Source organism: Pristis pectinata, chromosome 2 (assembly GCF_009764475.1).
Source record: "Pristis pectinata isolate sPriPec2 chromosome 2, sPriPec2.1.pri, whole genome shotgun sequence".
In the NCBI taxonomy this organism is placed as follows: Eukaryota; Metazoa; Chordata; class Chondrichthyes; order Rhinopristiformes; family Pristidae; genus Pristis; species Pristis pectinata.
Window position 1 is genome coordinate 5,110,596 of NC_067406.1, and position 26,267 is coordinate 5,136,862.

Sequence of the window (26,267 nt, forward strand, 5' to 3'; positions counted from 1 at the left end):
TGCTTTAAGTATTAAAGAGGGACCCTGGCATGTGAATCTTTGAGTGGGGATCAATACAGAGCTCGGGTTACACTGTTTACTCTTTCTCTGTATCCCTCAGTCCCGCTAGCGAAAGAAAATAAAGTTCTTGTTGTACGTTCCTTGGTTCTGTTTGTCTTTGCTCTATTACAGCGCGGATCGACTTTCACAGTAGCTCTCAACGACTCTCTGGGGCGGCTCAGAGGCATGGTTAGTAAAGCTGCTACCTCAAATCTTTAGAGACCCGGGTTCGATCCTGACCTCGGGTGTTGTCGGTAAGCAGATTGCACATTCTCCCCGAGAACGCGCGTTTCTCCCGGGTGCTCCAGTTCCCTCCCACATCCCAAAGACACGCAGGCTGATGAGAGAATTGGCCGCTGTAAATTGTCCCTATTGTGTCGGTGAGCGGTAGAATCTGGGGAGGATTTGATGGGATGCGGGGAGAATAGAATCAGGGAGGAATTGAGTAAAAATGGGGAGCTCAATGGTTGTCACAGAACAGGATGGGCTGAAGGATCTATTTCTGTGAGGTATGTCTCTATGACCCTATGAACGTTTCTTGACCTGCTGAGTATTCTCAGCGTTATGTGTTTTTTCTAATCATGCATCTTGTTTGACATCACTGAGTATGTGCATGATAAAGGCAAGATTAAATAAGATCACAGCTGATCTTAAACCTCAGTGCTACTTTCCTGCACTGCACGACATAGAACAGTGCAGCCCTTTGGCCCATCATGTCTGTGCTGACCATGATGACAATCAAAACTAATCCTATCTGCCTGCACGTGGTCCCTATCCCTCCATCCACTGCCTGTTCATGTGCCTGTCTGAATTGCCTCTTAAACATTGCTACAGTATCTGCTGCCTCCACTTCCCCGGCAGCCTGTTCCAGGCACCTCCCACTCTCTGTGGTATATAAAAAACTGACCTTATAAATCTCTTCTAAACTTTTACCCTCTCAGCCTAAAGTTATGCCCTCTAGCATTTGACATTTCTGCTCTGGAAAAAAGATTCAATCGACCCTCTCATAATTTTCACAAGATCACAAGACAAGGGAGCAGAAGTAGGCCATTCAGCCCATCGAGTCTGCTCCGCTACCTCACCATTGGCTAAACTATTCTCCCATCTAGCCCCAATTCCCAGCCTTTTCCCCATATCCCTTGATACCCTGACTAATTAGATACCTATCAATCTCCTCCTTAAACACCCCCAATGATCGGGCCTCCACAGCTGTACGTGGCAACGAATTCCATAAATTTTATAGACTATCAGGTCACCTCTCAGCCTCTGACACTGCAGAGAAAACAATACTTTTCCCTCGATTCCCTTAACTTTTATAATTCTCTCAAGCTTTTCATTGAATATACTCAGCAACCCTCTTCGAAAAATTCTCTGCACTCTGTGAAGAAATTCCTTCTCAATTCTCCAATCTATGGCCAACTGCTTATTGGAACTGGACACTGAGCCAAGGGAAACATCAACACTGCATCTACCCCGTGACTGTCCATGTAAATTTTGTACATTTCAATGAAATCACCGAGTCTGGAAGTCTGCCTGTCTCTGAATCAGCCTGTGACAAGCATTACCTTCTGCAATTCTTTTTCCACAGTTACAAAGCAAGACAATAATATCAGAGACATATGGGTCTGGTTTGGGTGTGGCTTTGAACCCTCCAGGCAAGTTGCAAAGTAACAGCAGACATCAGTCAGGTCTGAAAGACGTTAAGACCTTCAGCACCTCGCAACACCCTACTTATACACCAGACAACTTGTATATTCACAAAACAAAGCAGCCGTTTGACTCATTGTACTGACAAAGGGCTACCCACTAAGAATGTAGCAAACAGGAGCAAGAGGCAGCCATTCAACCCCTGGAGACTGCTCCACCTTTCAGTGAGATCACAGCTGATCTGATCTGATCTGGGCCTCAGCTGCAGTTTCCTTGACTCTTGTTTAAGCCAAAATAACTGTCCATCTTGGCCTTGAATATACGCAATGACTGTGCCTCTGGAGTAAAGCGTTCCAAAGATTCACAACTCTGTGAAAAAATTCATCTCCCTTAAATGAGATATTCTTATTCTGAAACATCACATTCTGCTCTTCCACTGAACTCCATAAATATCTGGAGGCAACACGCAATCTGCTGGAGGAACTCAGCAGGTAGAGCAGCATCTGTGGGAGGAAGGGGATTGAGGACATCTTCAAGAGGCAGTGCCCCAGAAGGCAGCATCCATCACTAAGGACGCTCACCACCCGGGACATGCCCTCTTCTCATTACTACCATTGGGGAGGAGGTACAGGAGCCTGAAGACCCAAACTCAATGATTCAGAAACAGCTTCTTCCCCTCCACTATCGGATTTCTGAACGGTCCATGAACACGACCTCATTATATCTTTTTGCACTATTTATTTATTTTTGTAACTTATAGATTTTATGCCTTTGCACTGTACTGCTGCCGCAAAACAACACATTTCACATCATATGTGAGTGATAATGATTCCGATTCCAGCATCTGCAGTCTCTTGTGTCTCCTCTGTAAATACCTCCCCTTCAACAACATAACCCAATTCCCAACTGCTCCCACCATCCATTCCGGCAGTGCATTCCAGAATATAACAACTGCATGGAGAAGCTCAGGCTCTCTTGCCAATTCCCCAAGATCTGCGCCCACTAATGTGCATCTAATCATGTATAACCTCATCCATCAGTTCACTATAACAGTTAGCTTGCCCTCAGCTGACTTTTGTAATGCGTTATAACAACAAACATCTCAGGCTGTAACCATGTCCTTCAATGTGCAAGCACGTAGCAGCAACACCAACAAAACCAGGTGGACGTAACCAAGACGGAACTGAAAATAATCAACATGGACTTAAATGGGGAGTGAGGACGATGGGGGCGAGGGGGGGCAAAGGCATGGGTCAGGAGTGAAGGGGCACGGGTCATGGGTCAGGTGTGAAGATGCATGGGCAGGGGTGAGTATTAAGAGGTGACGGTTTAAGGAGTTGGGTGAGGGGTTAAGGGGCCACGGGGCAATGGGCGAGGGGTAAGAGGTCGTGGGGTGAAGGGCGAGGGGTCGCAGGGGCGAAAGGCGAGGGGGGGTTGTGGGGTGAAGGGCAGGGGTTGAAGGGCGAAGGGGTTGAAGGGCGAGGGGTTAAAGAGGTGAAGGGGTTGAAGGGGTGAAGGGCGAGGGGTTGAAGGGTCGAAGGGCGAGGGGTTGAAGAGAAGGGGTGAGGGGTTGAAGAGGTGAGGGGTTGAAGAGGTGAAGGGGCGAGGGGTTGAAGAGGTGAAGGGGTGAGGGGTTGAAGAGGTGAAGGGTTGAAGAGGTGAAGGGGTGAGGGGTTGAAGGGTCGAAGGGCGAGGGGCTGAAGAGGTGAAGAGGTGAAAAGGTGAAGGGGTTCGGGGTTGAAGGGGTGAAGGGTGAAGCCTGGGATCACCCTGCCCCTGGCCGCTCTCTGACCCCTGACTCCTGACCCCGGCAGGAGGGGAGACTGAGGTGAGGAGCGCGGGTTTGCCGCGGCCCCCGGGCCCGCCCTACCTGAGCGTGGGCCCGATGCAGGCCGGCTCCGTGCTCTCGATCTCCCGCAGGATCCGCTCGTGCTCCGCCGCCGTCTCCAGGCTCTCCACCTCCGCCATCTTGCCCAGGCTATTTGTACGTCGCTTGTCTGCGTGATGACGTCGGCGGGGGGGGGCGGGTCCTCCGACGCGCTGACGCCATAACGCCGGGGGGGGGGGAGGGAGAGAGCCTCTCGGGAAATGTAGTCCGCACGCCGCCAGAGCGACGGAGGCGCAGGCGTATTCGGTCCCCCCGGTCAGGCGCCCTCTGGTGGTGCGGGAGGGTAATTGAGGTACAGCAGGCACTGGCTTCCTGCTCACTCACCTCACATCCGAGCCCATCCACCTGGAGTGAGGTGCACCAGGTCGCTTCGGCGAACTTCGGACCCGCGACGTTTTCTTCTCATCGGGAACAGTGGGGCGGGACGGCGCAGGCGCGGCGCGGGCAGTTTAAAAAGAAGACCGCCATGTCCAGCGGGCAGCGTCGGAGCGGGCAGCGGAGTGAGGGGGAGCAGAGTGATTGGGCTTTGGCTCAGTGGGAGTGATGGGGAGCAGAGCGATTGGGCTTTGGCTCAACGGGAGTGAGGGGGAGCAGAGCGATTGGGCTTTGGCTCAACGGGAGTGAGGGGGAGCAGAGTGATTGGGCTTTGGCTCAGTGGGAGTGATGGGGAGCAGAGCGATTGGGCTTTGGCTCAGTGGGAGTGATGGGGAGCAGAGCGATTGGGCTTTGGCTCAGTGGGAGTGATGGGGAGCAGAGCGATTGGGCTTTGGCTCAACGGGAGTGAGGGGGAGCAGAGCGATTGGGCTTTGGCTCAACGGGAGTGAGGGGGAGCAGAGCGATTGGGCTTTGGCTCAACGGGAGTGAGGGGGAGCAGAGTGATTGGGCTTTGGCTCAACGGGAGTGAGGGGGAGCAGAGCGATTGGGCTTTGGCTCAGTGGGAGTGAGGGGGAGCAGAGCGATTGGGCTTTGGCTCAACGGGAGTGAGGGGGAGCAGAGCGATTGGGCTTTGGCTCAGTGGGAGTGAGAAGGAGCAGAGCGATTGGGCTTTGGCTCAGTGGGAGTGAGAACTCAACGGGAGTGAGAGGGAGCAGAGCGATTGGGCTTTGGCTCAACGGGAGTGAGGGGGAGCAGAGCGATTGGGCTTTGGCTCAACGGGAGTGAGGGGGAGCAGAGCGATTGGGCTTTGGCTCAGTGGGAGTGAGAAGGAGCAGAGTGATTGGGCTTTGGCTCAGTGGGAGTGAGAAGGAGCAGAGTGATTGGGCTTTGGCTCAGTGGGAGTGAGAAGGAGCAGAGCGATTGGGCTTTGGCTCAGTGGGAGTGAGAAGGAGCAGAGCGATTGGGCTTTGGCTCAACGGGAGTGAGGGGGAGCAGAGCGATTGGGCTTTGGCTCAACGGGAGTGAGGGGGAGCAGAGCGATTGGGCTTTGGCTCAGTGGGAGTGAGAAGGAGCAGAGTGATTGGGCTTTGGCTCAGTGGGAGTGAGAAGGAGCAGAGTGATTGGGCTTTGGCTCAGTGGGAGTGAGAAGGAGCAGAGCGATTGGGCTTTGGCTCAACGGGAGTGAGGGGGAGCAGAGCGATTGGGCTTTGGCTCAACGGGAGTGAGGGGGAGCAGAGCGATTGGGCTTTGGCTCAGTGGGAGTGAGGGGGAGCAGAGCGATTGGGCTTTGGCTCAGTGGGAGTGAGGGGGAGCAGAGCGATTGGGCTTTGGCTCAACGGGAGTGAGAGGGAGCAGAGCGATTGGGCTTTGGCTCAACGGGAGTGAGGGGGAGCAGAGCGATTGGGCTTTGGCTCAACGGGAGTGAGGGGGAGCAGAGTGATTGGGCTTTGGCTCAACGGGAGTGAGGGGGAGCAGAGTGATTGGGCTTTGGCTCAGTGGGAGTGAGAAGGAGCAGAGTGATTGGGCTTTGGCTCAGTGGGAGTGAGAAAGAGCAGAGTGATTGGGCTTTGGCTCAACGGGAGTGAGGGGGAGCAGAGCGATTGGGCTTTGGCTCAGTGGGAGTGAGGGGGAGCAGAGCGATTGGGCTTTGGCTCAGTGGGAGTGAGGGGGAGCAGAGCGATTGGGCTTTGGCTCAACGGGAGTGAGGGGGAGCAGAGCGATTGGGCTTTGGCTCAACGGGAGTGAGGGGGAGCAGAGTGATTGGGCTTTGGCTCAGTGGGAGTGAGAAGGAGCAGAGTGATTGGGCTTTGGCTCAGTGGGAGTGAGAAGGAGCAGAGTGATTGGGCTTTGGCTCAACGGGAGTGAGAAGGAGCAGAGCGATTGGGCTTTGGCTCAGTGGGAGTGAGAAGGAGCAGAGCGATTGGGCTTTGGCTCAACGGGAGTGAGGGGGAGCAGAGCGATTGGGCTTTGGCTCAACGGGAGTGAGGGGGAGCAGAGCGATTGGGCTTTGGCTCAACGGGAGTGAGGGGGAGCAGAGTGATTGGGCTTTGGCTCAGTGGGAGTGAGAAGGAGCAGAGTGATTGGGCTTTGGCTCAGTGGGAGTGAGAAAGAGCAGAGTGATTGGGCTTTGGCTCAACGGGAGTGAGGGGGAGCAGAGCGATTGGGCTTTGGCTCAGTGGGAGTGAGGGGGAGCAGAGCGATTGGGCTTTGGCTCAGTGGGAGTGAGGGGGAGCAGAGCGATTGGGCTTTGGCTCAACGGGAGTGAGGGGGAGCAGAGCGATTGGGCTTTGGCTCAACGGGAGTGAGGGGGAGCAGAGTGATTGGGCTTTGGCTCAGTGGGAGTGAGAAGGAGCAGAGTGATTGGGCTTTGGCTCAGTGGGAGTGAGAAGGAGCAGAGTGATTGGGCTTTGGCTCAACGGGAGTGAGAAGGAGCAGAGCGATTGGGCTTTGGCTCAGTGGGAGTGAGAAGGAGCAGAGTGATTGGGCTTTGGCTCAACGGGAGTGAGGGGGAGCAGAGCAATTGGGCTTTGGCTCAACGGGAGTGAGGGGGAGCAGAGTGATTGGGCTTTGGCTCAGTGGGAGTGAGAAGGAGCAGAGTGATTGGGCTTTGGCTCAGTGGGAGTGAGAAGGAGCAGAGTGATTGGGCTTTGGCTCAACGGGAGTGAGAAGGAGCAGAGCGATTGGGCTTTGGCTCAGTGGGAGTGAGAAGGAGCAGAGCGATTGGGCTTTGGCTCAACGAGAGTGAGGGGGAGCAGAGTGATTGGGCTTTGGCTCAACGGGAGTGAGGGGGAGCAGAGCGATTGGGCTTTGGCTCAACGGGAGTGAGGGGGAGCAGAGCGATTGGGCTTTGGCTCAACGGGAGTGAGGGGGAGCAGAGTGATTGGGCTTTGGCTCAACGGGAGTGAGGGGGAGCAGAGCGATTGGGCTTTGGCTCAACGGGAGTGAGAAGGAGCAGAGCGATTGGGCTTTGGCTCAGTGGGAGTGAGAAGGAGCAGAGCGATTGGGCTTTGGCTCAGTGGGAGTGAGAAGGAGCAGAGCGATTGGGCTTTGGCTCAGTGGGAGTGAGAAGGAGCAGAGCGATTGGGCTTTGGCTCAGTGGGAGTGAGGGGGAGCAGAGCGATTGGGCTTTGGCTCAACGGGAGTGAGAAGGAGCAGAGCGATTGGGCTTTGGCTCAGTGGGAGTGAGGGGGAGCAGAGCGATTGGGCTTTGGCTCAGTGGGAGTGAGAAGGAGCAGAGTGATTGGGCTTTGGCTCAACGAGAGTGATGGGGAGCAGAGCGATTGGGCTTTGGCTCAACGGGAGTGAGGGGGAGCAGAGCGATTGGGCTTTGGCTCAACGGGAGTGAGGGGGAGCAGAGTGATTGGGCTTTGGCTCAGTGGGAGTGAGAAGGAGCAGAGTGATTGGGCTTTGGCTCAGTGGGAGTGAGAAGGAGCAGAGTGATTGGGCTTTGGCTCAACGGGAGTGAGAAGGAGCAGAGTGATTGGGCTTTGGCTCAGTGGGAGTGAGGGGGAGCAGAGCGATTGGGCTTTGGCTCAGTGGGAGTGAGAAGGAGCAGAGCGATTGGGCTTTGGCTCAGTGGGAGTGAGAAGGAGCAGAGCGATTGGGCTTTGGCTCAGTGGGAGTGAGAAGGAGCAGAGTGATTGGGCTTTGGCTCAGTGGGAGTGAGAAGGAGCAGAGTGATTGGGCTTTGGCTCAGTGGGAGTGAGAAGGGGCAGAGTGATTGGGTTTTGGCTCAGTGGGAGTGAGAAGGAGCAGAGTGATTGGGCTTTGGCTCAACGAGAGTGATGGGGAGCAGAGTGATTGGGCTTTGGCTCAACGGGCTGAGGCAGTAAAGGGGCGAGGCGGGATCCACTTGTCAATCATTCTCTTTGGCATCAAGAGGCAGAGGCCATCCGCAACAACACTGGTGAGTAGCTGATGTAAGGGTAAGGTTTACTGTTATTATTATAGATTTTTAAGTAGACTACAGCTTGGTAGGGAAAAAAAACTAGTTCAGATGGAGAGCAAGGCGATGGGCTGCAGCTGCATGATGTGGGAGCTCGTGGACCCTGCTGTGGTGCACGGTGACCACATCTGCGGTAAGTGCTTGAGGCTGGAGGAACTTCGGCTCAGAACTGATGAACTGGAGTCACAGCTTCAAACACGGCGAGGCATCAGGGAGGGAGAGAGTTATGGAGATGCTGTGCATCGGGAGACAGTCACACCACCGTAGAGCAGGGACTTCTGGGGTCCAAGAGGCAGATAGATGGGTGACTGTCAGGGGAGAGAGAGAGAAAGGGAACAGGCAGACAGTGCAGAGGACCCCGGAGGCTGTTCCCCTCAAAAACAGGTATTCCGCTTTGGTTTCTGTTGAGGGGGATGACCTACAGGGGTCAAGCGGCAGTAGCCAGGTCGCTGGTACTGGGACTGGTCCTGCTGCTCAGAAGGGAAGGCAGGAGAAGAGAAGGGCAATAGTGATAGGGGACTTGATAGTCAAGGAAACAGACAGGAGGTTCTGTGGACGGGAGCGAGAATCCTGGATGGTATGCTGCCTCCCAGGTGTCAGGGTCTAAGATGTTTATGATCAGGTCCACAGCATTCTTGAGTGGGAGGGAAAGCAGCCAGAAGTCATGGTACATGTTGGTACCAACAACATAGGTAGGAAGGGGGATGAGGTCCTGAAAAAGGAGTTTAGGGAGCTAGGCAGAAGGCTGAAGAACAGGACCTCGAGGGTAGCGATCTCAGGATTGCTGCCAGTGTCACGTAATAGTGAAGGTAAGAATAGGAGGAGATGGCAGTTGAATGTGTGGCTGAGGAGTTGATGCAGGGGAAAAAGATTTAGATTTTTGGATCATTGGGATCTCTTCTGGGGAAGGTGGGACCTGTACAGATTGGATGGGCTACACCTGAACTCGAGGGGGACCAACATTCTTGCGGCTAGGTTTGCTAGGGTGGTTCAGGAGGGTTTAAACTAGTTTTCAAGGGGAATGGGAACTGGAGGGATAGGTCAGTGGAAGAAGTGCATGGAATAAAGTCAGACCTAACATATAGAGAGGCTTTGAGGAAGGAGAAGCAGAGTATAGGGTATAAAAGTAGAAAGGTGGACTTACTTAAATGCGAGAAGTATCAGGAATAAGGGTGATGAACTAAGAGCCTGGATAAATACATGGAACTATGGTATCGTGGCTCTTGCAGAGACTTGGCTGTCACCAGGGCAGGAATGGAAACTGAATATTCCCGGATTTCAGTGTTTTAGAAGGGATGGGGGGGTGGGGAGAAGAGGAGGAGGGGTGGCGTTACTGGTCAGGGATAATATTACAGCTGCAGAAAGGGTGGACAATGTAGAGGGATCCTCTGTAGAGTCAGTATGGGTGGAAGTTAGGAACAAGAAAGGAGCAGTTACTCTACTGGGAGTATTCTATAGGCCCCCCGGTAGCAGCAGGGATACTGAGCAGATTGGGAGGTAGATTTTGGAAAGGTGCAAGAATAACAGGGTTGTTATCATGGGAGGCTTCAACCTCCCAAATATTGATTGGCACCTGCTTAGTGCCAAAGGTTTAGATGGGGCAGAGTTTGTAAAGTGCGTTCAGGACAGATTCCTGTCACAGTATGTTGACAGGCCAACTAGAGGGAATGCCATATCAGATCTAGTATTAGGTAATGAACTGGGTCAGGTGACAGATCTCTCAGTGGGTGAGCATTTGGGGGACAGTGACCACCACTCCCTAACCTTTAGCATTATCATGGACAGGGATAGGAGCAAAGAGGACAGGAAGATATTTAACTGGGGAAGGGCAAATTATGAGACTATAAGGCTAGAACTTGCGAGTGTGAATTGGGATGACATTTCTGAAGGGAAATGTACTATGGAGATGTGGTCGTTGTTCAGGGATCTCTTGCAGGAGGTTTAGGGATAAATTTGTCCCGGTGAGGCAGAGAAGGAATGCCAGGGTGAAGGAACCATAGCCGACAAGAGAGGTGGAACAACTAGTTAGGAAGAAGAGAGCAGCATACATAAGGTGTAAGCAGCAAGGATCAGACAGGGCTCCTGGGGAATATAGAGTAGTAAGGAAGGAACTTAAGAAGGGGCTGAGGAGAGCAAGAAGGGGACATGAAAAAGCTTTGGCGAGTAGGGTTAAGGAAAATCCCAAGGCTTTTTTCACGCATGTGAAGAGCAGAAGGATGACGAGAGTGAAGGTAGGACCGATTAGGGACAAAGGTGGGAGGATGTGCCTGGAAGCTGTGGAAGTGGGTGAGGTCTTCAATGAATACTTCTCTTCAGTATTCACCAAGGAGAGAGGCCCTGATGACGCTGAGGACAGTGTTGGTAAGGTTAATGTTCTGGAGCATGTAGATATCAAGAGAGAGGATGTGTCGGAGCTGTGAGAAGTCCCCAGGGCCTGACGGAATATTCCCCAGGCTGCTCTGCAAGGCGAGGGAGGAGATTGCCGAACCATTGGCTAGGATCTTTGAGTCCTTGTTGTTCATGGGAATGGTACTGGAGGATTGGAGGGTGGCAAATGTTGTCCTGTTATTCAAAATAGGAAGTAGGGATAGTCCAGGGAATTATAGGCCAGTGAGCCTTACATCTGTGGTGGGCAAGCTGTTGGAAAGGATTCTTAGAGATAGGATCTATGGGCATTTCGAGCATCATGGTCTGATCATGGACAGCCAGCATGGCTTTGTGAAGGGCAGATCATGTCTCACAAGCCTGATAGGGTTCGTTGAGGAGGTGACCAGGAAGATTGATGAGGGTAGTGCAGTAGATGTGGTCTACATGGATTGTAGTAAGGCATCTGATAAGGTTCCACATGGTAGGCTTCTTCAGAAGGTCAGAGGGCATGGGATCCAGGGAAGCTTGGCCGTGTGGATTCAGAACTGGCTTGCCTGTAGAAAACAGAGGGTTGTGGTGGAGGGAGTGCATTCAGATTGGAGGGCTGTGACTAGCGGTGTCTCACAAGGATCGGTTCTGGGACCTCTACTTTTCGTGATATTTATTAATGACCTGGATAAGGGGGTAGAAGGGTGGGTTAGCAAGTTTGCAGATGACACAAAGGTCGGTGGTGTTCTGGATAGTGTGGAGGGGTGTCGAAGATTGCAGAGGGACATTGATAGGATGCAGAGCTGGGCTGAGAGGTGGCAGATGGTAGTGTGCAGGAGCAGAGGGATCTGTGGGTTCATATCCACAGATCCCTGAAAGTTGCCACACAGGTGGATGGGGTAGTTAAGAAAGCTTATGGGGTGTTACATACATAAGTCGTGGGATCGAGTTTAAGAGCCGCGAAGTAATGATGCAGCTTTACAAAACTCTGGTCAGACCACACTTGGAGTACTGTGTCCAGTTCTGGTCGCCTCATTATAGGAAGGAGGTAGAAGCTTTGGAAAGGGTGCAGAAGAGATTTACCAAGATGCTGCCTGGTTTAGAGAGTATGCATTATGAGGAGAAACTGAGGGAGCTAGGGGTGGAGAGAAGGAGGATGAGGGGAGACATGATAGAGGTGTACAAAATATTAAGAGAAATAGATCGAGTGGACAGCCAGCGCCTCTTTCCCAGGGCACCAATGCTCAATACAAGAGGGCATGGCTTTAAAGTAATGGGGGGACTTTCAAGGGAGATGTCAGAGGAAGGTTTTTTACCCAGAGAGTGGTTGGTGCATGGAATGCACTGCCTGGGGTGGTAGTGGAGGCAGGTACATTGGTCAAATTGCTAGATAAGCGTATGGAGGAATTTAAAATAGAGGGATATGTGGGAGGAAGGGGTTAGATAGGTTTTTGGCGAGGTTTAAAGATCGGCACAACATTGTGGGCTGTAGGGCCTGTATTGTGCTGTACTTTCTATGATCCTATGAAGAGATTACAGATGCTGGAATCAGGAGTAATGCACAAAGCACTGGGGGAACTCAATGGGTCAGACAGTATCTCACCAATTTTTATCGATGCACCATAGAAAGCATCCTATCCGGATACATCACGGCTTGGTACAGCCACTGCTCCACCTGTGACTGCAAGAAACTGCAGAGAGTTGTGGACACAGCCCAGCACATCACGGAAACCAGCCTCCCCTCCATGGACTCTGTCCTCACTGCCTCGGTAAAGCAGCCAACGTAATCAAAGACCCCACCCACCAAGGACATTCTCTCTTCTCCCCCCTCCCATCGGGCAGAAGATACAAAACCCTGAAAGCACGTACCACCAGGCTCAAGGACAGCTTCTATCCCACTGTTATAAGACTATTGAACAGTTCCCTAGTACGACAAAATGAACTCTTGACCTCACATTCTACATCGTTATGACCTTGTACCTTATTGTCTGCCTGCACTGCACTTTCTCTGTTACACTTTATTCTGCTTCTGTTATTGTTTTCCCTTGTACTACCTGAATGCACTGATGTGATGAAATGATCTGTATGGATGGCATTCAAAACAAAGTTTTTTGCTGTACCTCAGTACATGTGACAATAATAAACCAAAATAGGGGCGGTGTACATGCACCTATCTACATCAATGGTGCTGAGGTCAAGAGGGTTGAAAGCCTCATGTTCCTGGGAGTGAACATCACCAATAGCCTGTCCTGGTCAAATCACGTAGATGCCACAGCCAAGAAAGGAGGCTAAAGAAATTCGGTATGTCTCCTTTGCCACTCACCAACTTTTATCGATGCACCATAGAAAGCATCCTATCTGGATGTATCACGGCTTGGTACGGCAACTGCTCTGCCCAGGACTGCAAGAAGCTGCAGAGAGTTGTGGACACAGCCCAGCGCATCACGGAAACCAGCATCCCCTCCTTGGACTCTGTCTTTACCTCTCGCTGTCTTGGTGTAGCAGCCAGCATAATCAAAGACCCCACCCACCCAAGACATTCTCTCTTCTCTCCTCTTCCATCGGGTAGAAGATACAGGAGCCTGAGGGCACGTACCACCAGACTTAAGGACAGCTTCTACCCTACTGTGATAAGACTATTGAACGGTTCCCTTATACGATGAGATGGACTCTGACCTCACGATCTACCTTGTTGCGACCTGGCACCTTATTGCACTGCGCTTCCTCTGTAGCTGTGACACTTTACTCTGTACTGTTATTGTTTTTACCCTGTACTACCTCAATGGACTCTGTACTAATTCAATGTAACTGCACTGTGTAATGAATTGACCTGTACGATCGGTATGCAAGACAAGTTTTTCACTGTACCTCGGTACAAGTGACAATAATAAACCAATACCGATTTATCAATTTATCTATGGAGGGAAATGGACAGTCACGTTTTCGAGTCTAGACCCTTCATCTGGACTGACCACCTGAAGTGTGTTTTTATTACAGTTCAGAGCACGACCGACCTGATTTTTGAAGTACAGCAAATTGAACATAAACGTTGAGCAGGTCATGGACCTGTTTGCAGTTTTCATCAACTTGACCAAAGTTTCTGTTCGAATACCCCCTGCTTTCCAATACAAAAGTGTGGTTAGTAAGTTTGCAGATGACACTAAAATAGGTGGTGCCGTTGACAGTGGAAATGGTTATCAGGCTTTACAGAGGGATCTTAATCAGCTGGGTAAGTGGACCAAGGAATGGCAAATGGCGTTTAATTCGGATAAGTGTGAGGTGTTGCATTTTGGGAATCGATTAGAGTCGGACTTTCACAGTGAACAGTAGGGCCCTGGGAAGTGTTGTAGAATAGAGGGACCTTGGAATACAAGTACATGGTTCCCTGAAAGGTAGACAGGGTGCTGAAGAAGGCTTTTGACTTGTTGGGCTTCATCATTCAGGGCACTGAGTATAGAAGCTAGGATGTTATATTGCAGTTGTACAAGACGTTGGTGAGGCTGCATTTAGAATATTGTGTTCAGTTTTGGTCACCCTACTATAAGAAAGATGCCATTAAGTTGGAAAGGGTTTAGAGGATACTTGTGAGGATGTTGCCAGGACTCAAGGGACTGAGTTATGGACAGAAGTTGAGAAGGTTGGGACTCTTTTCACTGGAATGTAAGAAAATGAGCGGTGATATTACAGAGGTGTATAAAATCATCAGGGACATAGATACAGGAGCCTGAAATCACGTATCACCAGACTTAAGGACGGCTTCTACCCTACTGTGATAAGACTACTGAATGGTTCCCTTATACAATGAGATGGACTCTGACCTCATGATCTACCTTGTTGTGACCTTGCACCTTATTGCACTGCACTTTCTCTGTAGCTGTACTGTTATTGTTTTTACCTGTACTACTTCAATGCACTCTTGTACTAACTTAATGTAACTGCACTGCGTAATGAATTGACCTGTACGATCGGTTTGTAAGACAAGCTTTTCACTGTACCTCAGTACAAGTGACAATAATAAACCAATACCAATAGAGTGAACATGCACAGTCTTTTTCCCAGGGATGGGGAATCAAGAACAAGAGAACGTCAGTTTAAGGTGAGGGGAGCAAGATTTTATAGGAACCTGAGCGGCCACTTTTTCAAGCAGAAGGTGGTCAGTATATGGAACGAGCTGCCAGAGGAAGTGTTGAGGCAGGTACATTAACAACATTTAAAAGGCACTTGGACAGGTACATGGATAGGAAAGGTTTCGAGGGATATGGGCCAAACGGTTGCAAATGGGACTAGTTTCGATGGGAATCTTGATCGGCATGGACCAGTTGGGCCGAAGGGCCTGTTTCTGAGCTGTGTGACTCCAAGACTCTAAAACCAATTTTGGATACAACTTGGCTCCATCAGTTGCAAACTTTCTTGTTACTCCTCAGAATATTAAATCATTATTCAGATAAAACCTTCCTTTAACAAATCCATGCTGTGTGTCCCTGGCGGCACGGTAACGTAGTGGTTAGTGCGATGCTATTACAGCGCCAGCAATCGGGGTTCGATTCCCGTTGCTGTCTGCAAGGAGTTTGTACGTTCTCCCGTGTCTGCGTGGGTTTCCTCCGGGTGCTCAGGTTTCCTCCCACATTCCAAAGACTTATGGGTAGGTTAATTTGGGTTTAAAATGGGCGGCACGGACTCGTTGGGCCAGAAGGGCCTGTTACTACGCTATAAATAAAATTTCAAAATTTTAAATTTTAAAATTTTAAAAAAATTTTTAACCTGAGCTTTCCTAAACTGTGTCTCCTTCTACTAAACTACTGCCTCTCAGAACTGATGCCGATAATTTTTCCACCAACGAAGATAAACAAGTTGGTTTGTAATTAACATAGAACTGAGACCATGGAAGAGTACGGCTCCAGAACAGGCCCTTTGGCCCACGATGTCTGTGGAGGCACTCAGGTGTTCCACAGAACAGAATCAGAATCAGATTTACTATCACTGACATATGACACAGCAGCAGTACAGCAAAAAGATGTAAAAACCTATAAATGATAAAAATAAATAAAATGGTGCAAAACAAAAGGAATAATGAGGAAGTGTTCATGGGTTCATGAACTGTTCAGAAATCTGATGGCGGAGGGAATGAAGCTGTTCCTGAATCGTTGAGTGTGGGTCTTCAGGCTCCTGTACCTCCTCCCCAATGGTAGTAATGGGAAGAGGGCACAATCCAGATAGTGAGGGTCCTTAGTGATGGATGCCGCCTTCTTGAGGCACCGCCTCTTGAAGATGTCCTCGATGGTGGGGAGTGTTGTGTCCGTGATGGAGCTGGCTGAGTCTACAACCCTCTGCAGCCTCTTACAATCCTGTGCATTGGAGCTTCTGTACCAGGCTGTGATACAACCAGTCAGAATGCTCTCCACTGTACATCTGTAGAAATTTGTAAGACTCTTTGGTGATATACAGAATCTCGTCACACTCCTAATAAAGTAGAGCTGCTGGCGTGCCTTCTTCGTGCTTGCATCAATGTGTTGGGCCCAGGATCAATCCTCCAAGATGTTGATGCCCAGGAACTTGAAGCTGCTCACCCTTTCCACCGCTGACCCCTCAATGAGGTCTGGTGTGTGTTCTCCCGACTTCCCCTTCCTGAAGTCTGCAATCACTTCCTTGGTTTTGCTGACGTTGAGTACGAGGCTGTTGTTGTGACACCACTCAACCAGCTGCTCTATCTCATTCTTGTAAGCCTCCTCATCAACATTCATCCAATCTGCGTTTGGTTTTTCCAGTGTGGAAGAGACCACATTGTGAGCACCAAATGCAATACACTGGATTGGAAGAAGTGCAACCAAATCACTGCTTCACTTGGAAGGAAGTTAGGGACCCTGAGTGCTGGGAAATTTTTTTAAAATGTTTTTAAAAATTTTCTTTACAGCGTGGTAACAGGCCCTTCCAGTCCAACGAATCCGCGCCGCCCATTTTAAACCCAAATTAACCTACCTGTACGTCTTTGCCATGTGGGAGGAAACCAGAGCACCCGGAGGAAACCCACGCAGACACAGGAGAACGTACAAACTCCTTACAGACAGCGACGGCATTTCTCCTGTTGCATTTGATGGTACCAATGGCATCTCCTGTTGCATGGGAAGTGGGTGGTGGAGAAGGAAGAGCAGAGCAGGGAGTTACAAAGGGAGTGGTACCTTTGGAATGGTGAAAGGGGAGGGAAAGGGAAGAGTGCCTGGTGGTGGAATCTCATTGAAATTGCAAAGGATATCCAACAAGTGGGGAGGCTCGTGGGATGGAAGCTGCAACTTTGTTCCATCTGGGACAAGAGTGGGTGAGAGCAAAGCTGCAGGAGATAGATGAGGTGCAGTTGAGTGCTCCATCAACGACGGTGGAGGGGAAGCCATGATCCACCTGTGCGCAAAGTCTCAACATTGGAGGAGATATGATGGAGATTAGTAAAGCATTTGATAAGGTACGTCATGGTAGGCTTCTTCAGAAGGTCAGAGGCCAAGGGATCCAAGGAAGCTTGGCTGTGTGGATTAGGAATTGGCTTGCATATAGAAAGCAGAGGGTTGTGGTGGAAGGAGTGCCCTTGGATTGGAGGGCTGTGACTAGTAGTGTCCCACAGGGATCGGTTCTGGGACCTCTGCTTTTTGTGATATTTATTAATGACTTAGATGAGGGGGTGGAAGGGTGGGTTAGCAAGTTTGCAGATGACACAAAGATCGGTTGTGGTTGTGCTGTGGATAGTGTGGAGGGCTGTCGAAGCTTACAGAGGGATATTGATAGGATGCAGAGCTGGGCTGACAAGTGGCAGATGGAGTTCAATCCGGAGAAGTGTGAGGTGGTACACTTTGGAAGGACAAACTCCAGGGCAGAGTACTGAGTAAATGGCAAGGTACTTGGCAGTGTGGAGGAGCAGAGGGATCTGGGGGTTCATATTCACAGTTCACTGAAAGTTGCCTCACAGGTGGAAAGAGCAGTTAAGAAGGCCCTTGGGATGTTGGCTTTCATAAGTCGTGGGATTGAGTTTAAGAGCCGCGAGGTGATGATGCAGCTTTACAAAACTCTAGTTAGGCCACACTTAGAGCACTGTGTTCAGTTCTGGTCGCCTCATTATAGGAAGGATGTGGAGGCGTTGGAGAGGGTGCAGAGGAAATTTACCAGGATGCTGTCTGGATTGGAGAGTATTGAATATGAGGAGAGGCTTAAGGTGCTAGGGCTTTATTCACTGGAAAGGAGGAGGATGAGAGGAGACATGATAGAGGTATATAAAATATTGAGGGGAATAGATAGAGTAGACAGCCAGCACCCCCTTCCCAGGGCACCAATGCTCAAGACGAGAGGTCATGGCTTTAAGGTTATGAGTGGGAGGTTCAGGGGAGATGTCAGGGGGAGGTTTTTCACCCAGAGAGTGGTTGGTGAAAAGAATGCACTGCCTGGGGTGGTGGTGGAGGCAGATACATTGGACAGGTTCAAGAGCTTGTTGGATAGGTATATGGAGGAGTGTGGGATGGGGGGATATGCGGGAGGAAGGGGTTAGGTAGTGTGAGGGTGGTTTGATGGACGGCACAACATGGTGGGCCGAAGGGCCTGTTTTGTGCTGTATGGTTCTATGGTTCTGTGGTTCTATGGAATTGGTAGAATAGAAGGGAGACACAAGAGACCGCAGATCCTGGAACTGGAGCAACACAAAAGGGGCGGTGGAGGAACTCAGCAGGTCAGGCAGCATCTATGGAGGGAAATGAACAGTTGTCTAGACTTGGGGTCTCGACCCGAGACGTGAACTGTCCATTTCACTCCATACATGCTGCCTGACCTGCTGAGTTCTTACAGTGCCTTTTGTGTTGCTGGTAGAATAGAACGGAGTCTCTACAGGAGACAGGGTGGGAAGAAGCATACTCAGGACAGCTGTAGGAGTCTCTGGACTTGCAACGGATAGTTGTCACTGATCTATCCCTGAGTTGGAGAAAAAATCAGAAGAAAAACTGGGTCAGAAAAAATCCTCCTGACTGGGGGACTTTAGTTATGGGGAGAGATTGGATGGGCTGGGTTTGTTTTTCCTGGAACGAAGGAGGCTGAAAGAATTATATAAGGTTATGAGAGGAACACATTGATGCAATCACGAAGAAGGCACACCAGCAGCTCTACTTCGTTATGAGGTTGAGCAGATTTGATATGTCACAAAGACTCTTGCAAATTTCTATCGATGTACGGTGGAGAGCATCCTGACTGGTTGCATCACTGCCTGGTATGAAGGCTCCAATGCACAGGATCGCAAGAGGCTGCAGAGGGTTGTAGACTCAGCCAGCTCCATCACGGGCACAACCCTCCCCACCATCGAGGACGTCGTCAAGAGGTAGTGCCTCAAGAAGGCGGCATCCACCACTAAGGACTCTCACCATCCGGGACATGCCCTCTTCTCATTCCTACCATCAGGGAGGAGGTCTCAACAATTCGGGAACAGCTTCTTCCCCACCCTCCATCAGATTTCTGAACGGTCCATGAACCCATGAACACTACCTCGTTATACCTTTTGTTTTTCCACTATTTATTTATTTAGTAATTTTATACCGTACTGCTGCTGTAAAACAACACATTTCACATCATGTATGTCAGTGATAATAAATCTGATTCTGATTCTGAATACTCAGGGTAGATGGTCAAAATCTCTTCTCATGGTGTGGGGTATCAAAAACAAGAGGGCATAGGTTTAAGGTGAGAGGAAGGAGTTTTAAAGGGGATCTGAGGGGAAAGTTTTTACACAGGGAGTGGGTGATATCTGGAACTCGCTGCCAGAGGAGGAGGTGGAATCCGATACAATCGCTACGTTTAAGTGGCATTTAGACTGGTTCTTGAATGGGCAAGGCACAGAAGGATATGGTCCTAATGAGGGCAAATGGGATCAGTGCAGATGGGCAAAAAAGATCGGGGTGGACGTGGAGGGTTGATGAGCCCGTTTCTGTCCTGTATGATTCCATGACTCCATAAGATACTGAATGCCAGCTCTCTGACCGTTCCTCATTCTCTCTTCTCTCCTCTTCCATCGGGTAGAAGATACAGGAGCCTGAGGGCACGTACCACCAGGCTCAAGGACAGCTTCTACCCCACTGTGATAAGACTATTGAACAGTTCCCTTATAGGATGAAATGGACTCTGACCTCACGAGCTACCTTGTTGTGACCTTGCACCTTATATCACTGCACTTTCTCTGTAGCTGTGACACTTTACTCTGTACTGTTATTGTTTTTACCTGTACTACATCAATGCACTCTGTACTAACCCAATGTAGCTGCACTGTGTAATGAATTGACCTGTATGATCAGTTTGTAAGACAAGTTTTTCACTGTACCTCGGTACAGGTGACAATAATAAACCGATACCAATACCTCTGGACCCTGATCCCACCAATGAACATCTAGCCATTGCCTCCAGTTGCTGACATCATTTCCTCTGGCCGCACAGCTTGATGGGGTGGTAAAGAAGGCATATGGCATGAGAAACAAAGGCTGCAGATGCTGGAATCTAGATGAAAAACACGATGATGCTGGAGGGACTCAGCAGGCCAGGCAGCATCCGTGGAGAAAAGCAGGCAGTCACTGTTTCAGGTCAGGACCCGGAGAGGTTGGACAACCCTGGGTTGTTTTCTGTGGAGCAGCGGAGGCTGAGGGGAAACCTGATAGAACTTCATAAAATGATGAGAGGCATAGATAGAGTAGACAGCCTGTATCTTTTATCCAAAGTTCAAAACGTCTAATACTGGAGGTGAGAGAGGGAAAGTTCAAAGGAGATGTGCGGGGCAAGTTTTTTTTACTCCAAGAGTGGTGGGTGCCTGGAATGTGCTGCCAGGGGTGGTGGTGAAGGCAGATACAATAGAGATGTTTCTAAGACAGACATATGAATATGCAGAGAATGGAGGGACATGTCAGGCTGAAGGTCCTGTTCCTGTGCTGTACCGTTTTATGTTCTATGGTGATCTTCCTTCCTCCAACCTCCAAGTTCACAGTCCTCCAACCCCACAGAGTCCACTTCTGCCTCTTCCCCACATCCACAGGCAGGACTGTCCTATGGTCATTGTCCACACAATGTTCTTGTCCCACACAAACCCTTTCGTCGTACCTTGTCTCCATCCCATCTCAAAACCAACAAGCTGTAGATGCTGGAAGTCTGAAATAGAAACAGAAAGTCTTGGAGACAGCAGGTTAGGCAGTAACTGTGGAGAAAGAAACAGGAGGTGACAGTTCAGATTGATGACCTTCCATCAGAACTGGGGAAGGGAGAAAACAAGCCTGGTTTGGAGTTGCGGAGAAGGAGGAGGGGTGGAAAGGCGTCTGACAAGGTGGGGACCAGAGAAACAAACAGTCTGCTGGAGGAACTCAGCGGGTCGAGCAGCATCTGTGGGGGTGAAGGAAGTGTCGATGTTTCAGTTTGAAACCCTGCATCAGGACTCATTCGTCCAGCAGATCGTTTGTTGCTGCTGATTCCAGCATCTGCAGACTCTTGTGTCTCCAGGGACCAGAGAATCAAGGTGACCCAAATGCCGTTGTTGCCATCTCTGAGAGGGGGGTGAATTCCTGTTAATCACAGCTGATCTTTTTGGATAAGGTGTAAACAGCACAGTAGTATAGCAGTTAGTGTAACACTATTACAGCGCCAGCAATCCGGGTTCAATTCCTGCCGCTCTCTGTCAGGAGTTTGTACGTTCTCCCCGTGTCTGCGTGGGTTTCTTCCGGGTGCTCCGGTTTCCTCCCACATTCCAAAGGCGTACAGGTTAGGAAGTTGTGGGCATGCTATGTTGGCGCCGGAAGAGTGGCGACACTTGGGGGCTGCCCCCAGCACATTCTCGGTAATGCAAAAAGACGCATTTCACTGTGTGTTTCGATGTACAGGTGACTAATAAATAAATATCTTATATTTTCTATATCTAAACAGAGGGAGACAACTGAGAACAGAAACAAGACAGTGCTGGAACTGAAAAATGCAGAAGACAGTAGCTGCTGGAAACCTGAAATAAAAGAGAATGTCGGAAATGTCCAGCAGATCGAGTGGCACCTCTGCAGAGAAAAAAAATAAGTAAATGTTACAGATGATGACATTACAGGAAGGGGAAGTCGGGAGAACACACACCAGACCTCATGGTGGGGTCAACGGTGGAAAGGGTGAGCAGCTTCAAGTTCCTGGGCATCAACATCTCGGAGGATTTATCCTGGGCCCAACACTTTGATGCAATCTCCAACAAGGCATGCCAGTGGCTCTACTTCATTAGGAGATTGAGGAGATTCGGAATGTCACCAAAGGCTCTTACAGATTTCTACAGATGTACGGTGCAGAGCATTCTGACTGGTTGCATCATCGCCTGGTATGGAGGCTCCAACGTGCAGGATCGCAAGAGGCTGCAGAGGGTTGTAGACTCAGCCAGCTCCATCACAGGCACCACCCTCCCCACCATCGAGGACATCTTCCAGAGGCGGTGCCTAGGGGACATAGCCTCAAGATTCAGGGGAATAGATTGAGGACAGTGATGAGGAGATACTGCTTTTCCCAGAGAGCAGTGAATCTGTGGAATTCTCTGCCCAAGGAACCAGTGGAGGCTACCTCTTTAAATACAGTATATTTAAGACACAGTTAGATCGATTTTTGCATAGTAGAGAAATTAAGGGATATGGGGAAAAGGCAGGTAGGGGGAGCTGAGTCCATGGCCAGATCAGCCACGATCTTATTGAATGGCAGAGCAGGTTTGATGGGGCAGGTGGCCAACTCCTGCTCCTACTTCTTATGTTCTTATGGATCACTGAGGACACTTACCATCCAGGACATGCCCTCTTCTTGTTATTACCATCAAGGAGGAGGTACAGGAGCCTGAAGACCCACACTCAATGATTCAGAAACAACTCCTTCGCTTCCGTCATCAGATTTCTGAACGGTCCATGAACCCATGAACACTACCTCATTATTCCTTTCTTTTTGCACTATTTATTTATTTTTGTAAATTATGGTAAATTTGTAAATTATGCTGCAAAACAACAAATTTCACAACATATAAGTCAGTGATAATAAATCTGATCCTGATTCTGACTTCAGAACTGGCCTGTTGTGAAACAAGCGAACAGTTCTGTTCGCACCCAGACCCAAACTCTTCAGTAATCTTGCCTTGAGACATAATCACAGGGTTTAAAGAGTGTTTGTTTGTTAAAATTACCCAATAAAATTAGGGTGTCACAGTGGTGCAGCAAGCAGAACATTTGGTGGAAGGGTCTTCAACCCGAAACATTAAATGTTTCTCTTCCCGCAGATGTGGCCAAGACCTGCTGAGTTTTTCCAGCATTTTCCGTCTTTACTTTAAACATCCTGATGAATCACCTCTGCATCCTCTCCAGTGCAACCATGTCCTTTGTTTTGTGTAGTGACCACAATTACAAATTTGGACAGTTATGTGGATAGTTACATGGTCTTTTTGCTGCTACCATCGGGCAGGAGGTACACAAGCCTGAAGTCCCACAACAACAGCTTCTTCCCTTCAACCATTCAGTTCTTGAACCAACTGCAAAACCCTAATCACTGCAGTTTAGAAACACTGTGATCACTTTGCACTAAAATGGACTTTTTTTTTGTTCTAATTGTGTTCTTCCTTGTAAAAATTGTGTATAATTTATGTTTAATTTATGTTTTTCTTGTGAGCGCATGGCGGCACGGTAGTGTAGCGGTTAGCATAACGCTATTACAGTGCCAGCGACCCGAGTTCAATTCCGGCCACTGGCTTTAAGGAGTTTGTATGTTCTCCCCGTGTCTGCGTGGGTTTCCTCTGGGTGCTCCGGTTTCCTCCCACATTCCAAAGATGTACAGGTTAGGAAGTTGTGGACATGCTATGTTGGCGCCGGAAGTGTGGCGACACTTGCGGGCTGCCCCCAGAACACTCTACGCAAAAGATGCATTTCACTGTGTGTTTCAATGTACTTGTGACTAATAAAGAAATCTTATCTGATGCTCTGTGCCTGTGATGCTGCAAGTAAGTTTTTCATTGCACCTGTGCACACATGTACTTGTGCATGTGACTATAAACTTGTCTTGATTTGACTTGGCTTGAAAGGTTTAGAGGTATATAGACAAACGCAGGCAAATGGGACTGGCTAAGTTAGGCAACTTGGTCAGCACGGACAAGTTGGGCTGGAGGGCCTGTTTCCGTGCTGTATACCTCTAAGACTCTATGACTAATGTCTTTTTATAGTTACACTAGAAACTCCCTGTTCTTAGAGTACCAGCCTACAAAGGCAAGCATCCTGTCTGCTTTCTCCACCACTTTAACTATCTGCACTGCCACCTTCAGGGATCCTTGAACCTGACACACTCTCCTAGCAGCACTCCCACTCTCCCCCTTCCCTCATCTGCCTGTCACTCCCACTCATCTTGTTCCACCCCTTCCCCCCCCAATGTTTTTATACTCGTTGTCTCCCCTCTTTCTTTCCAGTCCTGATGAAGGGTCTCGACCTCAAACGTCGACTATTCATTTCCCTCCACAGATGCTGCCTGACTCGCTGAGTTCCTCCAGCGCGTTTGTGTGTTTACACACTCTTTTCCTCAATGCTCCCTAAGGTCCCAGCATTATAGCACTTCTAGAATATTCCAACATAATGCAATCATGAAGACGTTCTACAGGGACCCAATAGCATGGCAGTGTTGCAGTTCGTGTAACGCTATTACAGCGCCAGCGACCCGGGTTCAATTCCAGCCGCTGTCTGTAAGGAGTTTGTACGTTCTCCCCGTGTCTGCGTGGGTTTCCTCCGGGTGCTCCGGTTTCCTCCCACATTCCAAAGACGTACGTGTTCGGAAGTTGTGGACATGCTATGTTGGCGCCGGAAGCGTGGCGACACTTGCGGGCTGCCCCCCAGAACACTCTACGCAAAAGATGCGTTTCACTGTGTGTTTCGATGTACATGTGACTAATAAAGATACTTTCATGGAATCACAAGTAATAATCTTCACATGAAATAGCAAAACTTCAGAATCAGGTTTATTTCACTGACATATGTCGTGAAATTTGCTGTTTTGTGGCATCTTCTCTTGAAAGATAAGCAGCATACCTGTTGGTTCTACTAGGATTTAACCTCAGAACATCTGGCATGTAAAGCAGAAGTGATAACCACTATGCTATATAAGCAATAGTAAACCACTAGTCATGGTTTTACTTACCCACACAAGGGAACGCCCCTGAAATATAAATACTTACCTGTGATAAACACCAATACATTTTGAATTATCTTATGCAAATACTGGCACATTACTTGAAACAATAATTCAAGTGCTAAAATACTGCCTGAATTCTTACATAAAGATTCAGAAACTCTTATAAACCTCAAATAAGAGTTTGGTGAGTTTTGTGATGTCTTGCTTATCACTTATTCCTTTATATGTATTTGGCCCATTGAGTCCATGCCAGCTCTCTGTAGAACATTCAGTGCTGGAAATACTTGGAACCGATAACATCAACTCAGTGTGTCTCTCTCCACAGACACTGCCTAATCCACTGGGTAGCTTTGTAGGAAGAATAAAGGTGTAAATGGGGAGGAAATTCAGAAATCAGAGGTGCAAGGGGACTTAGGAGCCCTCGTTCAGGATTCCCTAAAGGTTAACGTGGGTTGAGTCAGTAGTAAGGAAGGCAAATGCAATGTTAGCATTCATTTCGAAAGGACTAGAACATAAAAACGAGGATGTACTGCTGAGGTTTTATAGTGCGTTGGATAGCACATTTGGAATATTGTGAGCAATTTTGGACCCCGCGTCTAAGGAAGGATGTGCTGACCCTGGAGAGGGTCCAGAGGAGGTTCACAAGAATGATCCCAGGAATGAAAGGCTTAACCTATGGGGAGCACTTGATGTCTCTGGACCTGTACTCAGTGGAGTTCAGAAGGATGAAGGGGGATCTCATTGAAACCTACTGGATACTGAAAGGCCTGGATAGAGTGGATGTGGAGAGGATGTTTCCGTTAGTAGAGTCTGGGATCCGAGGCAACAGCCTCAGAATAAAGAGACGTCACTTTAGAACTGAGATGAGGAGGAATTTCTTCAGCCAGGGGGTGGTGAATCTGTGGAATTCGTTGCCACAGACGGCTGTGGAGGCCAAGTCACTGGGTGTATTTAAGGCGGAGATTGATAGGTTCTTGATTGGTGAGGGGGTTGAGGGTTATGGGGAGAAGGTGGGAGAATGGGGATGACAAAAATCAGCCATGATTGAACGGCAGAGCAGACTCGATGGGCCGAATTCCACTCCTATATCTTATGGTCTTATGGTCTTTCTAGCATTCTCTTTAGTTTTACATTTCCAGAAATTGCTGTGTTCTGCATCTCACATATAGAACAGGGTGGTATTGACAACCTTGAAGGCATGCTTTGGGAGTGTCGTGTGTAGGTATCGGAAGGAACACACCACCTCACAAACTACCCACTGCTTGTCCCATCAGGCACCCCTACCCCACTTGTATGAGATAAGGTAAGATATCTTTATTAGTCACATGTACATCGAAACACGCAGTGAAATACATAGAGTGTTCTGGGGGCAGCCCGCAAGTGTCGCCACGCTTCCGGTACCAACATAGCATGCTCACAACTTCCTAACCCATAAGCCTTTGGAATTTGGGAGGAAACGGTAGCACCCGGAGGGAACCCACACAGTCATGGGGAGGACGTACAAACTCCTCACAGACAGCGGCCGAATTGAACCTGGGTCGCTGGCGCTGCGATAGAGCTACACTAACCACTACACTACCGTGCCAGTCAGCCGTTTCCACGTCTGTCTCAGTAACCACCTCAAAGCCCACAAAACTCCAGTGGAAACAAATTATCCCTAATCCTGAGGGAATGCCCAAGAAGAAAAGGAGATTTACACGCTTGTCAAAGACATAAGGATTCCTTGTTGTGTTTGTTCTCATCCATTATCTCTTTGCTCCCCTCATTTTCCTTTTCCTTTCCTCTCACAGCTTATTCTAAAGAGAAGGGGAAATTATACAGAACTAAATTGCTTAAAATACGAAGTAACAGCAA

At 49.2% G+C, this 26,267-nt stretch overlaps 1 protein-coding gene across 2 annotated transcripts in view; it reads right to left on the reverse strand.

Moving 5' to 3' along the window:
• exoc6b (exocyst complex component 6B) overlaps positions 1–3,673 on the reverse strand; it is a 742,224-nt gene extending 738,551 nt beyond the window's left edge. For both annotated transcript variants that reach the window (XM_052038528.1, XM_052038519.1), the window contains exon 1: positions 3,557–3,673. In XM_052038528.1, the coding sequence (XP_051894488.1) occupies positions 3,557–3,654 (98 nt within the window). In that variant the 5' untranslated portion in view covers positions 3,655–3,673. The remainder of the gene's footprint in view (positions 1–3,556) is intronic.
• Positions 3,674–26,267: the final 22,594 nt, after the last annotated feature.